The 13,172-nt window shown below is 31.7% G+C and overlaps 2 protein-coding genes across 2 annotated transcripts; both read right to left on the bottom strand.

The window, feature by feature from the left end:
* Positions 1-8,691: 8,691 nt before the first annotated feature.
* LOC143591816 (uncharacterized) lies at positions 8,692-11,578 on the bottom strand. Its single transcript, XM_077071908.1, has 3 exons — positions 11,067-11,578; positions 9,836-9,980; positions 8,692-9,316 (listed from the first exon to the last, which is right to left on the bottom strand). The coding sequence occupies exons 1-3, from the start codon at positions 11,406-11,408 to the stop codon at positions 8,727-8,729; spliced, it is 1,077 nt and encodes a 358-aa protein (XP_076928023.1). The 5' UTR covers positions 11,409-11,578; the 3' UTR covers positions 8,692-8,726.
* A 387-nt stretch (positions 11,579-11,965) lies between these two features.
* LOC143591814 (uncharacterized) lies at positions 11,966-12,897 on the bottom strand. Its single transcript, XM_077071906.1, has 3 exons — positions 12,792-12,897; positions 12,651-12,709; positions 11,966-12,571 (listed from the first exon to the last, which is right to left on the bottom strand). The coding sequence occupies exons 1-3, from the start codon at positions 12,895-12,897 to the stop codon at positions 11,966-11,968; spliced, it is 771 nt and encodes a 256-aa protein (XP_076928021.1).
* Between the last annotated feature and the right edge of the window lie 275 nt (positions 12,898-13,172).

Here is a 13,172-nt window from a genome sequence, read left to right on the forward strand (position 1 = left end):
GGGCCAAGCTGAACAACAAGAGGTTCTGTGAGGAGTTTAAATGGAGTGTTATGTGAAGGTAAATGATTATACAGAAGAGATCATATGACAAGTGTCTTGCAAATGTGAAATGTAGGGCAAGTGGGTCTTTCCAGGACAACACAACTTATCACCAAATCTAAATTGCAGGGGTGTTTGGGACGGCTAGGGAAAGGAGAAAAACAAGGGGCACTAACATTTTATAAAAATATTTTATATCATATACATTTTTAACTATATTTTATAAAATCTAACCAAGTATTTTAGGGAAAGGAGAAAAACAAGGGGCACTAACATTTTATAAAAATATTTTATATCATATACATTTTTAACTATATTTTATAAAATCTAACCAAGTATTTTGTGGTTTTGTAACGTAATTATATACCAGTTAAACACACCAATAAATACCTACAATACTAGGAAAAAAATATTAGTTTTTGGATAAGGTTGGGTTTGGTGCTCTTACGGTGCTATATCAACTCCTACGCTTATACTTTGTAAGATTTGTGAACCAAAGCTTTTAAGTGTTTATTTTTGATATATTTTTATTATTTTCATCAATAATAAATTATTTTGCATAATTTCCAGTATTTTGGAATATTTTTGGACTTTTAAATTTACCCGAGTAGTCATCAGCTTTCATTTTGCGCATTTATTCGCTACACAACAAGCTTAAACTTTTTGAACACAATAAAATATAACAAACATATTTTTGAGGTTTTTGAACTAAAATGACATTACTTCATTAAATATAATATTGTATTATACATAACCTTTGATTACAATAGTATAGGATTAGGTTTAAATAATCGGGTGTCACACGTAACTTGTGCGAATCCTTGAGCTTCTAAACGGGCTTTGTGGCGGTCAAGTGATCCATCGGCTTTGTATTTGATCTAGTATATCCATTTGGAGCCGACCAAATTCGAGTGAGTGGGTCTTTGTACAACCCATTTTGGATTTTTAGCGGTTGTCTTGTAACCTTTAGGAATCTGGTCAACAAAGAGAGCATGGTGGAGTTGGTTTAAGGAAAATTTAGTTAGATCGGAGAAGTGTTTCGGTTTAAAAATACCCGACTTGGATCGTCTAGTCATCTGGTGATGTGAAACATTGGGTTGGGATGGTTCATTTGTGGTCGATGAGGGTTGTGATGAATATGTGGGTTAGGAAGATTGAGAGGAAGGGGGTTGGGCCTGAGCAGGTTGTGTTTGTAATTTGGGTTTGAAATTTGGGTCTGAGGGTGATAAGGGCAATGATTGGGAGTGAGTATGGACTGAGGATGATGGACTTAACTTTTCGACCGATGGAGTTGGAGTCTGGGATGAATTGTGTTTTTGGTTTTGGGGGTTTTGATTTGTTGGTGAACACAGTTGGTAGGGAGTGGAAATGTGTGACGGGTTTGGGGAGGATTTTGGTGGGGAAATGGGTGTGGTTGGAGGTAGTAGTGCATCATCAAAAATAAAGAATGCTAGTTTGGCTTCATCAGTGGGAGGAACCATACCCGAGTAGGGAATGTGTCCTCATTGAATTTTGCATGGCGAGTTTTGTAAACTTGGACGTGGTAGGGTCTAGACAACGACAGCCCTTGTACTTTGGACTTCAACCAATGAATATGCAAGGTGTACTGGGGTTTGAGTTTATGTTTGGTATAAAAGGCAGGGGCGGATATACCGGGGTAACCTGGGTTACCCCTCAACAGGTTACCCTTCAACTTTCTCTGCGTAATGCAAATTTTTATTTATTTTAACAATTTGCTATGTTAGGACCCTTGGGGGGAAGATTAGGTTACCCCTGAGCAAACATTATATAAAGAGAAAAGGTAAAACGTTTCATCGGAATTTTTTACAGAGAAATGAAAGAGGAGTAGTTGCAGAGAAAAGGTAAAACGTTTCCGATGATATGTAGACGTAGTTGCAGAGAAGTGAAAGAGGATGATAAAGGTTGAAGATGGGTTTTGTTTTAAAATTATCGAGGGGAAAAAGTGAAAACTGAAAAGTTTCATGTCATTACATTTGAGTTATTATTAAATTATTAATAATATAATATATATTTTAAAATGATAACCGTGAACTTGAGAGTTAAATTGTTTTTCAATTATCGATATTGAATTTGGATTTATCATCTATAACCTATAATATATATAAACGAAAAAATAAAAATCTTACGTGTCGCGATGTGGTCGCTCTCTCTTTTCTTAGAGTCACTAGATTTACTTGATTTTTAAATAAAGGTTTCTCATGCATTTGACCCGAATTCACGGGTATGGGTCTTTTCAAACCCAAATATTTCTTAAACGGGTTATAACTTCTCATTAAATTAAAAACTAATCTCACCAGATATTTTATATATAAATCTATAAAGTAGGGATATACTAAAAACTAATATAAGATTATTTAATATATATATATATATATATATATATATATTATTTGTAATTAATAACAAATTTTATAGTAAAAAAAATAAACGGGTCTTGGGTCTCATTAAACCCATATAGCTTTTAAACCGGGTTATAACATCTCACTTATTTGTGAAACAATTTATCATCAAACCAAAAAAATAAAAATTTAAAAAATAAATAAATATTAGAAACAGATAATAGAAAACAACCCCCACACATTTGTTGGTAACTTGGTGTATTCAATTTAGTTGATCTTATTTGCGTTATTTTTTTAACGACTAATGAATAAAGACTGGTTGTCCGAGGTAATGAATAAAGATCAGTTACCCGAGATAATACACTATCAAAGGGCCCACGATGGTAGACAACATTGGATAACCCGAACCAATCATCTTCTGATACGACGTGCTTATTTATATCTACGTATCGATATAAATTTATTCACAACAATCCCGTCTATGTTTCAATGTAAATTTTATTCAAAACGAGTTGATCAAACATGATGTTATAAATAACTAGATTCGTTAGACGTTAAACCAAGTTTAAAATTTGAAAAATAAAAAAATAGGGGCTCATTATTACACTCGTATAGGACCTCGAGGGTTTTTTGAATTCTCATAAACGACCCTGTATGGATGTACGGTAAAAAAAATTACGTTACCCCTGATTTTATTTTATAGATCCGCCACTGATTAAAGGTATGCTAAAACGTGACACATGAACACTCAAGAAATTTGTATATGAGAGTGGGTGATTAAAAAGGAACTCAAGGGATGATTTGTTGTCAAAAAGGCATGTCGATAACTGATTGATGATGCGTGCGGCTGAGGTGAAAGCATCATGAAACGCTCTAACTTTAGTAAGCTTAACTTATTTTACTAATCTATTAAATCAATACAATTCCTTCACATGTCCTTCTACTAGCTTATCCACCTATACATCCAACTCACCAAGTTTTCATTCTCATATTGTCTATTATGCTGCCACATCACCTTTCCTATTATTTGCAAATCATCTCTACACTATATTTAAACCTTAAGATTTTCCTACCTTAATCATTTTAATATATATATATATATCCCTCTCTCGGCTTACTAACTCTGCCATCTTCAATATTCCTGTAATGTAGATTGGGATTAATCGTTTTTCGGTAAGGTTATATATTATACTCTAATGGCCAACAATGTTATATGATTTTCCGGCAAGGTTATATCTTTTTCCGGTAAAGTTTTTTGATAAGGTTTTATATTTATTTTAATTGTTATTTGATTTTGTAATAATCTCTTTAGGTTGTATATCAAAATCAAGATTGAATTGATATTTTGATGTTATTACGGTTTTCCGGTAAGGTTTTCCGGCAAAGTTTTATTTGCTACTCTAATGTCCGATTATCATATTATTCCTTATTTCATTTACAATTGTTTTTGTTTGTATTTATATTAATTATTATATGATTTTCTTATAATCTCTTTAGGTTCTATATCAAAATCGAATATACAATGGAGATTTTCTCAATTTCGTTTTTCCGGTAACGCGATTCAAGTATTCCGGTTATCAATTAAAACATTTTGTAAATCAGTGGTTTAACATTCCATAACATTTAGCATTACCACGACTAATTTTTTTTATTTCTAAAACGATTACAATTTTGAATTTAAATTCCAATTTAAGTTAAAGTTGAAATTTGTAAATGGTTTGTCAATATTCCATAACGTCTAAACTTATCATCATTACAATTTATTATTTTCTAAAACGATTTGATCTAAAAAGTTTAAATTTCCAAATTTAAATTAAAGTTGATTTTTTTATTTAATTGCTGGTCAAACGTTTAAGTTGGTCAAACATTTTTAAGTTGCCTGGTCAATATTAAAGTTGAATTTAAATTTAAGTTGAACTTTTTAAATGGCTGATTAAACAAATATTCATAATGTCTAAAATTACCATCATTAAAATTTATTATTTCTAAAACGATGTAATTTAAAATTTATAAATTTAAATTAAAGTTGAATTTTATGAATTACTGGTCAAACATTTCATAACATGTAACATTACCATAGTTAAAGTTTTTTATTTGTAAAACGAATATTAATATTTAATTTTCTCATTCCAGGTTATGTTTCCAACTTGATATAGCTAATTTCATGGGTTGAAGATTTGTTGATAAGATATTTTAGTTTTTGTTTAATATTGATGTATATTTTTGTTATTATTCATGTATTTATGTATTTTTTACAATTCATGTAATTTATTTGATTTTTATATAATCAATCATATATAGTTGTTGGTTTTGTCCATTTAATATATTTTAATCCGATGTATTAAAGAAAATTTATTTGTATCTTATATTTTATCTATTTATTAATGATAATCTCTATAATTTATAATAATTATTATAATTTAGTAATTTTGTTATTATTAATTTATTATTTTTTCTAATTAGTTGTTACATCTTATTTTGACTGAAATAATAACATTTACACCTTACCATTTTTATATTTCAATATCTTTGACTTAAAACATTATTCTGTTATTATATTGTAAGATACATTATATTTTCTATATATAACCAATTACGTTATAAATGGAAACCCCAATAAATAAGTTATAAAGTTTCAATGATTTTAATTACAAGATTTGCAATATAATAATTTAATTCAAATAAGCATTTACATTATATTTTATATATTCAATGTATTTCCATGATTTCACGTAAATTATTGCAGATTAATTACCTTTAATTCAATTTTTGACTGTTGATTTTTGTTTAAAGATATTTAAGGTAATTAATTAATTTACAAATTGATTTTCATTTACTTAATTGTGGAAGTCGAATTAAATTAATTAATTATAGAAGTCAATTAAATTATTAACGCTTTCTAAAAGACCCGGGTGATTATGGAAGTCAAATTTAATTATTTAAGCTCAAATTTATTTTAATTACACTAATAATATTCTTACAAAGATTTATGTATTTTAAGAATGATTTCAAATATTGTGATAACTAACTATAATTTGACCAAATGGTATAATCATAATTAATGATATTATATTTTGCCAACTTCAAAACAATTTATACTTTTTATATATGTAAATCGTTTGAATTTAAGTGTTTGCGATATAAGTTGACCACTAATTAATTTATTAGTTATGACGTCTTTTTGACTATAACACTTTCTTTGTTTTACAAATACAATTATTTGATAAATATATTAGAGCATTAGCTCCATGTGATAGCAAAAAATTAATCAAACAGAAAAGATTTAATACCAAGTTTATAACCAATAATGTCTATATAAACGTAGGAATGAATAAATATATACCAATTACGTTGTTGTGTTAGATAAATTTATAAATGTTACTTATATGTTTTACTTGCATATTTTTATATGTAGATTATAATAAGTAACAATGTTTTGTTGTCCAACTCATAGTATAGGTAGATATATATATGTTTATTTAAACTTTTGTAACTGTTTTTAACAAATACATGAATCCATTTTGTTTATAACATATTAATTGTATTAGAGTTGTACTTTTAATTTCAAATGATGCAATTATCATTTAATTAATATTTTAATAATTTTTAATTACACATAAATATCAAGATTAATGTATACAATTGAAAAAATAATTATATAATGAAATTGATTTTAAATAAAGTAATGATCTTAACAATTACTGTATGTTTTTCTTCCTATATATTTTTATTAATATTTTTGAATATGTTACTTTTATTCAATAACAATATTTGTCATTTGTAGTATGTTTGGATTGCTAAATGGTAATGATTTGAACATTCGCAGACCAATTCCATTGAAGTTGTTGTCATCTCTTGATGAAGAGTTTTTGAAGGCAACATATTTCTATAATATTTGCGAGATTTTCACAATAATCTTGATAATTTGCTGGTTATATTTTTTAAAGTTTCCTATTTATCTCTTATAACCTATTGTATAAATATTAATAATTAGTTTATTAATTTGGCAGCCGAAAAGTATCATCTTGCTCGGAACATATTTGTGTTGGTTGAATATGTTGTCTATATTTATATGATTTGTTGACATGTTTTTTCCACCCGTGTGTAACACGGGCTATACCTTAGTTATCATTAAAACAATGGAAATTGGTCCAATTAAAAATTTTATCAACTCTTAACCTATTATATATTATAAAGACCTTTGCTTCGATTTATATACTAAACATGTTTTTGTGTTTCAATAACATACAAATTTTGAGTTACACTAAATACAAGATCACCTTCAACATAGTTGCCATCCTGATATAACAACTTGTTTCAAGTATTCTTCCCCTGCATGTTTAATATATTCAAAACGTTACTTCTTCGCTAACGATATACCCGAGAGCTTGACCACACGCACCGCGGAGCTTTTCCTACACATGAAAAATTCATAATAAGTTAGTGATATAGCTAAACAATTTATACTAGTTGGTAATAATATTGGCATCAAAACACAAAATATCCATCCATCGTATGATTACGTCACCCAATATGCTGCAAATCTCTAAACTTGCAGCATATTTCAACGCAGTCGCTTTCATTTCTCTTCTAAATCGTTTAAGACCATAGCAAGCCTGTTAGGCGGGGAATAGACCTTTCTAAAGTGAATATTAGCATTTGTACAACATCATTATCACGCTTTCAAACCCCATGAACTTAGATAAATCATCAAATTCACTTAAACGATGCACACGATGACACGAACAGTGCACATAAACATTGCACAAGAATAGTGAACTCAAAACATTGCACAAGAACATGTGCACATGATCAGTACACAAGAACCAAACGAACAATGCACACGTACAGTACATACTAACATTGCATACGAACAGTGCACATGAACAATAGTTTCTCCAGCCTTTCGTTTGGCCCCGTTAACATCAAAAGCACCTAAAGATTATAAGCTATTCCACAAAGTGGTATTTCTTCAATATATTAAACCAATAAACCTGCAAGTTAAATAGATGCACACATATACATGTAGTTACTTTGGATAGTAACTTAATTACCTTGATTTCAAGTTCACATTTCAATATAAAACTTACTACATTTTCACAAACTCTATAACACCATAATAATATTAACTTATAGTATGATGAGATATAAAAATAACAATACTATTGCTAGTAGAGTTACTCACCTTTGCTCGTAAGATTGATTGCATCTCGAGTTCATCCACCAACCCATTGACTTACCTGAAGTCAACTCATATATAAATATAATTGCAAGTTAGCATATTGCTAGTAGCTAACATAATCCGACACCATTCTGACTTATGAATTAAAAACACATTCTCATGTTTAGTACAAGTAACTCGTACTAATTCAACATACGCAACCCATGCATCCATGTTCATTTATTTTAATCATAATAATATATTGAACACAGCTATTTTCAAATTTATCATTTTCTATAATTTTCTTCATCAAGACATTTCACCAAAAACTTGGTGCATACAAAACGAACATTGTGGTTATATATACAATTCACCATTTTAAGTCTTATTTCAGAAAATCGAAACTTTACATAGCATTTGACATCCTACATTAAGACAATTTCAATATATTATTCACTTCAAAATTATTTCTATCAATTCATTAAAGCCCCCCAAATGGAATACATGAACCCTAATCTAGCTCTTGAATACGTTGGATTACACATCAACATATTATCACATGCAAACATCAAACATTGTATACTAATTAGCTTCACCATTTGTTCGGTTCCAAATGGAATCATCCAAACCCATTTAGATGAATAGCTTCAACAATGGTGGGTATAGATGAAAAATGAAATGAGGCTATTTATAGGCCTCGGGTAGAAACTAAACTAAGCACCTGAGATGTCACACTCGTGCTTGTATTTATTGTCAGGATTTCTTTTTGTCCCTTCGTTTGCCATCTTCTATCCTTTTCCTAAGCGATGGGGTGCTTACATTTGCGTGGTTTTCTCCAACTTTGCTCATTGTTGCTCGTTAATTATTCCTTGTGTCTTTGGGTCCCCAAAATCCTAAGGTTATCAAATATGAACGATGATTTTTGTTAGGTTTCCACACAATAGTGGCTCAAATTAAGGTTAACTGTGTATAACTGATGGTACATTAGTTTAATTAGTATCAAGCAAAAACATATACTTTTAAAGAGACACAATTGATGTTTCCCCTATTTGCAGTTAATATCATGTGACAAAAGAACATATGAACATGCAAATATAAAGTTTTGAATAAATAGCACTAAATTAGCATCCTAGAAACATTGTCCGTACAAAATAAAAACAACGTTTTTAGCACAGCAAAACATCAACTACTATTTCATCAAACAACACTTCCAAAATGTGGGTTCCAATCACCACACCTACTTCTAAAGCCTCACCTTCAAAATCCAACCATTTCCCGTATCCACTGCTCATATCCTTCGCCACCACCTCGTCCACCACCAACTCCTCCATACTTGTCAACCCACGTATCTGTTTATGTATCTCACCTGCCAACAACGCCTTTGTGTTTAGAAACATTGACCACTTTGACCATTCTTCATAGCTTCCACTCAAAGCACGCTCACGTCTACCTTCCAAACACACACTCACACAGTCAAACAATGCCTTCCGTTGAGCTTTTGAAAACGGGTCCATGTTTTTGTTTTGATTCTCCAACTGGTTAAACAGATTGGCATTTATGACCTTTATAGAATCGTTTAACACGAACTCTGCATGGTCAAGTATTTGTACGATGTATTCCAACTCACGTTGTGTTGACCATTTTGACATTGATGTGAATTCAAATATCGTGGTGGGAAGTGACGTGGCGGAATCTTGTAATTCTATCTCCTCTGCCAGTAGTTCCATGTTTCTTGCAAACAAGTGTTGTTTGTTCTCTGGAAAAACAAACGGTTCTCAAAACATTAAGAAACGGTCAATTATTGGCTTTTTTTACCACATGCATCGTGGCATACGGTTTTTAAATTTTACCATTTGGGCTTCGAACTTAAGAGCTGAAAAAAGATTTGGCCCAAAATAATGAATTTGGGACTAAAACAGTTTGACCAAATATCTAATGTCAATTAATAATTAAGTTCATTATACATTTGGGTTAAACTATATTTGCGTCACATTATTTATTAAATTCTTATAAGTTCCTTAAAATTCAAAATAAAATATGAAAATCCATAAATCAGTTCGTTTTGGATTCAAAAAACTGTTCGTTTTCAGGTTTTTTCGGGGTTATTCAAAAGGCCATAAATTCAGTTTGGTTATTATTAAATGCAAAACTGATACCCAGCCGAAAATATAAAACCTCACCATCGGTTTTTGTTTGGATATGGTTATTTCAGTTTGGTTTTTTTCGGTTTCATGCACAACTAATTTAGATCTGAAAGAAAGGAGAGTATGGTTACCGTTGCTGGTTAAGGTGGTTGTGCTGTTGGATGTGATGCAACTTTCATCTGTTAAAGTGGGTCCCACACTTGGACTTGTACAAAGATGTTTAATCCCACTTTCATAGTTTTCAGAGTTACTATCACATTCTGTCAATTCAATCCCCTGAAAACAGAACAAAGTTTAGCATAGATATAAGTGTTTACATAAAGATAGGGTTGTAAAGAAAAAAAAAACACAAACACGACATGTTCGTGTTCGTCCGTTTAACTTAAATTAAACAAACGATCAAGCATGAAGAATTAAATGAACAAGGTCTTCTTGTTTATTTATTAAATGAACCATTCAACATTAAGTCTGTTAATGTTCATTCATTTAAATTTGTTTGACTGTTCGTTATATAGTTATTTAACCTTTTTAGATCCAATACAGTCTAGTCTGGTTTTATGAAATTAGACATTACCCATTACAAGTTAGTCATATTTTATTGACTTTTTATTCCTAACTCCTAACAGACCTTCACTCATTTATACGTATAATGAACGAACACAACCGACACGAACACGTTCATTTTCTAAACGAACCAACACAAACAAGAAAACTCAGCCCATTTCTTTGTGTTTGATCATTTATTCGGTTAAAGTTAAATCATAGTCACATAAATCATGGTACGCTCCGGTACGGGTACGCTGTTCACTAAAGGTACCGTATTCGGTACAGAGGGGGTAGGTTCATTTAGGTATGAACCGGTATGGTGTACCATGTAGTTCGGTTCGAGCCGGAATCAAAATTAAATATAAAATTTAAATATCTTATAAAAATAAAATTATATATTTTAAAAAACATTTCCAGGCTATTGTATATGAAGATTATCTTGTAAAAATTTATATTTGTGTTAGGGTTAAGTTTTATAAAAATAGAAAGTTGAGGGTGAAAAATGAAATTTGTTTGAAAAAAAGAGTGAAAAATGAGACAGGGTTTCAGTTTTAGGGTTTCTTAGATGTTTCAGTTTCAGATTTGGGATGGCCACGCTCTGGTTCACGATTTAGGGTTCAATCGGAGCAATGTTCCGGCGATTTGGATCGCGATTTTGCCGGCGACCGGCACGTTTGCGATTTCCGATTGGGTACAATAACGTACCAATACGAAAATCGCGGCTACTTGAGCGATTTATGTGACTATGAGTTAAACAAACGAACATGAACATGTTTCGTTCGTATTAGTTCTGTTCGTTTGCAGGCCTAATAATACCTGCCATTCCGATTTAGCTTTTGCCAGTAATTCATCAACCGACACATCAGAATCATGAGAAATGACAGTCTTGTCCTTATGCATATTAAAACCTCCTTTAGTACACTCGGATGTCTCAACCAAAGAAGATAATTCTTTTAGTTTTTGTTCCAATAAAACACTCAAAGCGTCACTATCAATCACGCGTGCCCCATAAGAGGGGACCTCTGTATTTCGCATATCAACCTGATCATCAAACTTAAGACACACGCCTCGACTTTTCCCTCCCGATTGACCAGCCATCTCAGCTTCCGACACCGGTTTCTTGATAGGTGAATTAAATGTAAACGACACAACATCCATACCATTTTTCCGGTCAACAGACTCCTAATTTGATGATCCGTCTATAGTTATATTACATTTTACAGACCTTTCTTTAACCTTGATCAGTAAACTGTTGGTACGCGTTCCATCAAACATATTATTCCCATCAGTAGGTCGTTTTTTACCAGAAAAACTCTTTGTTGTTGACAAAGATTCCTTTCTTCTGGGCCACATTGCTGAGTTGTCAACTGTCTTCTTTGAGGTTTTAACTTCCTTGTTTGAAGCATTTGTAGAACTCGTTTTTCTGTAATGTTGGTAGGGAACTCTAGGTTCTAAATTTGTTCTGTCTTTATGAGAGACAGAGTTTTGCTTTTGATTGTTCTGTGTTAACACATCGTGGGTTTTACCCGTTATTATTCTATTTGGTATCCCTTTTGGTGTAACTCTTTGTTTTTTATCTAACTGGCCCAACTTAATAACACTGCCTTCTTTTTGCTTCATGGTACACCTATTTCTTGAAGTGGGTCCCTCTAATCTCTGAATATTCGTTTTAACCGGAGTAGAAGAAGAAACAGATTTGATTTTGGGCTCCAAAATTACAACTTCAGATGGACACACGCGTTTTTCACGAGGCTGTGATTTGGAGGAACTGACAGGCGTACACGCTTTGAGTCGTCGTGAAGTTTCTTGGATTCTGAATGTTTTTGTTCAGCTTCCGCTTTTCCTTTTAGGTCATGGATTCTAAGAGGGATTGAAGAAGACTTGAAAGATGGTAATCTTCCATTATGAGTTGACTCGGGACTCGGGTCAATGATTTTAGAAGCTGCTTCCATAATATAAGCTGCGTTTCTTGAAAGAATGAAACCGGGACTTTTGATAGGGGATAACATTTTGTGGTGAGTAATTGGTACTGATTTAGCTGATTTGGGAGGTAATACCTCAGATTGAAATCTGTCGATTGGACGATTTTGTAATCTCTCTAATCGAGCTTCAACCGGGTTTCTTGAAAACCCATCGAGCTTGTTTCGCAAACTGAATTCCATATATTGATGTCTAAACGAATGAGAGTCGATAAATGGAGAGAAACCGGGGTCTGAAGGATCTAAAGTTGGTAAAGAATCTAATCCCATAAGTCTAGCTACCACCCCAGGGGCTTTGCTTCCACTTCCTTCATCATTCATCATACCATCATCTAACTTCGTCTACATATATCCATCAAATCATAGACATTTCAATTATAAATTATATACTTTTTAAGTAAGCATCTCAAAAGTCAGTTACCGGTTGAAGTCTTGATATTGTCAGATTGTCTAAATTCTCTTTTCCTTGTTTGGAACTCTCTGTGTGACACCAACCGAATAAGAAGAAGCATAAGCATACAGAAATATTAAGCATGGAATGAGCTACAAGAAAGTAACATACCAGGTACATCCTTTGTTTTATTCGAGAAGAGTTTCTTCCGGGATTTGACATTCCAGTCAAATAACTGAAGAAAACCTCCCTTTGAACTCCACTTCTCGACTTCCATTTTATCATATATATATGTATACAGTTTAAAGATAACTTCTCCAACAATAAACAGATATCAGCAATAATCCACCTGCAATGTAACCATTACACACCATATCAAAACCCTAATTAGTCTAATATGCTCTCATCTAAAGCTAACTGCAAGATAGACGAACCTAGGGTTTCAGAAATTTGGTTGCATAAACAATCACCAACAATGAAGTATGAATCCAAGTCTATATCTATAGATAAACAACCTGTTAAGATAAGATGCTCTAACAGTATAACTTTAGA

Source organism: Bidens hawaiensis, unplaced genomic scaffold, assembly GCF_021521415.1.
Source record: "Bidens hawaiensis isolate Kalapana, Puna unplaced genomic scaffold, B.hawaiensis_p1.1 tig00040078_1, whole genome shotgun sequence".
NCBI lineage: Eukaryota > Viridiplantae > Streptophyta > Magnoliopsida > Asterales > Asteraceae > Bidens > Bidens hawaiensis.

What these genes read in the sequence shown, in the direction of transcription:
- LOC143591816 (XM_077071908.1), bottom strand. Translation starts at nt 11,408, where the DNA reads ATGGATGTTGTGTCGTTTACATTTAATTCACCTATCAAGAAACCGGTG. An exon ending in AAGCTAAATCGGAATGGCAG is followed by an intron (nt 9,981 to 11,066) that starts GTATTATTAGGC and finishes TTCTGTTTTCAG; the next exon opens with GGGATTGAATTGACAGAATG. An exon ending in AACCACCTTAACCAGCAACG is followed by an intron (nt 9,317 to 9,835) that starts GTAACCATACTC and finishes TTGTTTTTCCAG; the next exon opens with AGAACAAACAACACTTGTTT.
- LOC143591814 (XM_077071906.1), bottom strand. Translation starts at nt 12,897, where the DNA reads ATGGAAGTCGAGAAGTGGAGTTCAAAGGGAGGTTTTCTTCAGTTATTT. An exon ending in TAAAACAAAGGATGTACCTG is followed by an intron (nt 12,710 to 12,791) that starts GTATGTTACTTT and finishes GGTGTCACACAG; the next exon opens with AGAGTTCCAAACAAGGAAAA. An exon ending in CAATATCAAGACTTCAACCG is followed by an intron (nt 12,572 to 12,650) that starts GTAACTGACTTT and finishes GGATATATGTAG; the next exon opens with ACGAAGTTAGATGATGGTAT.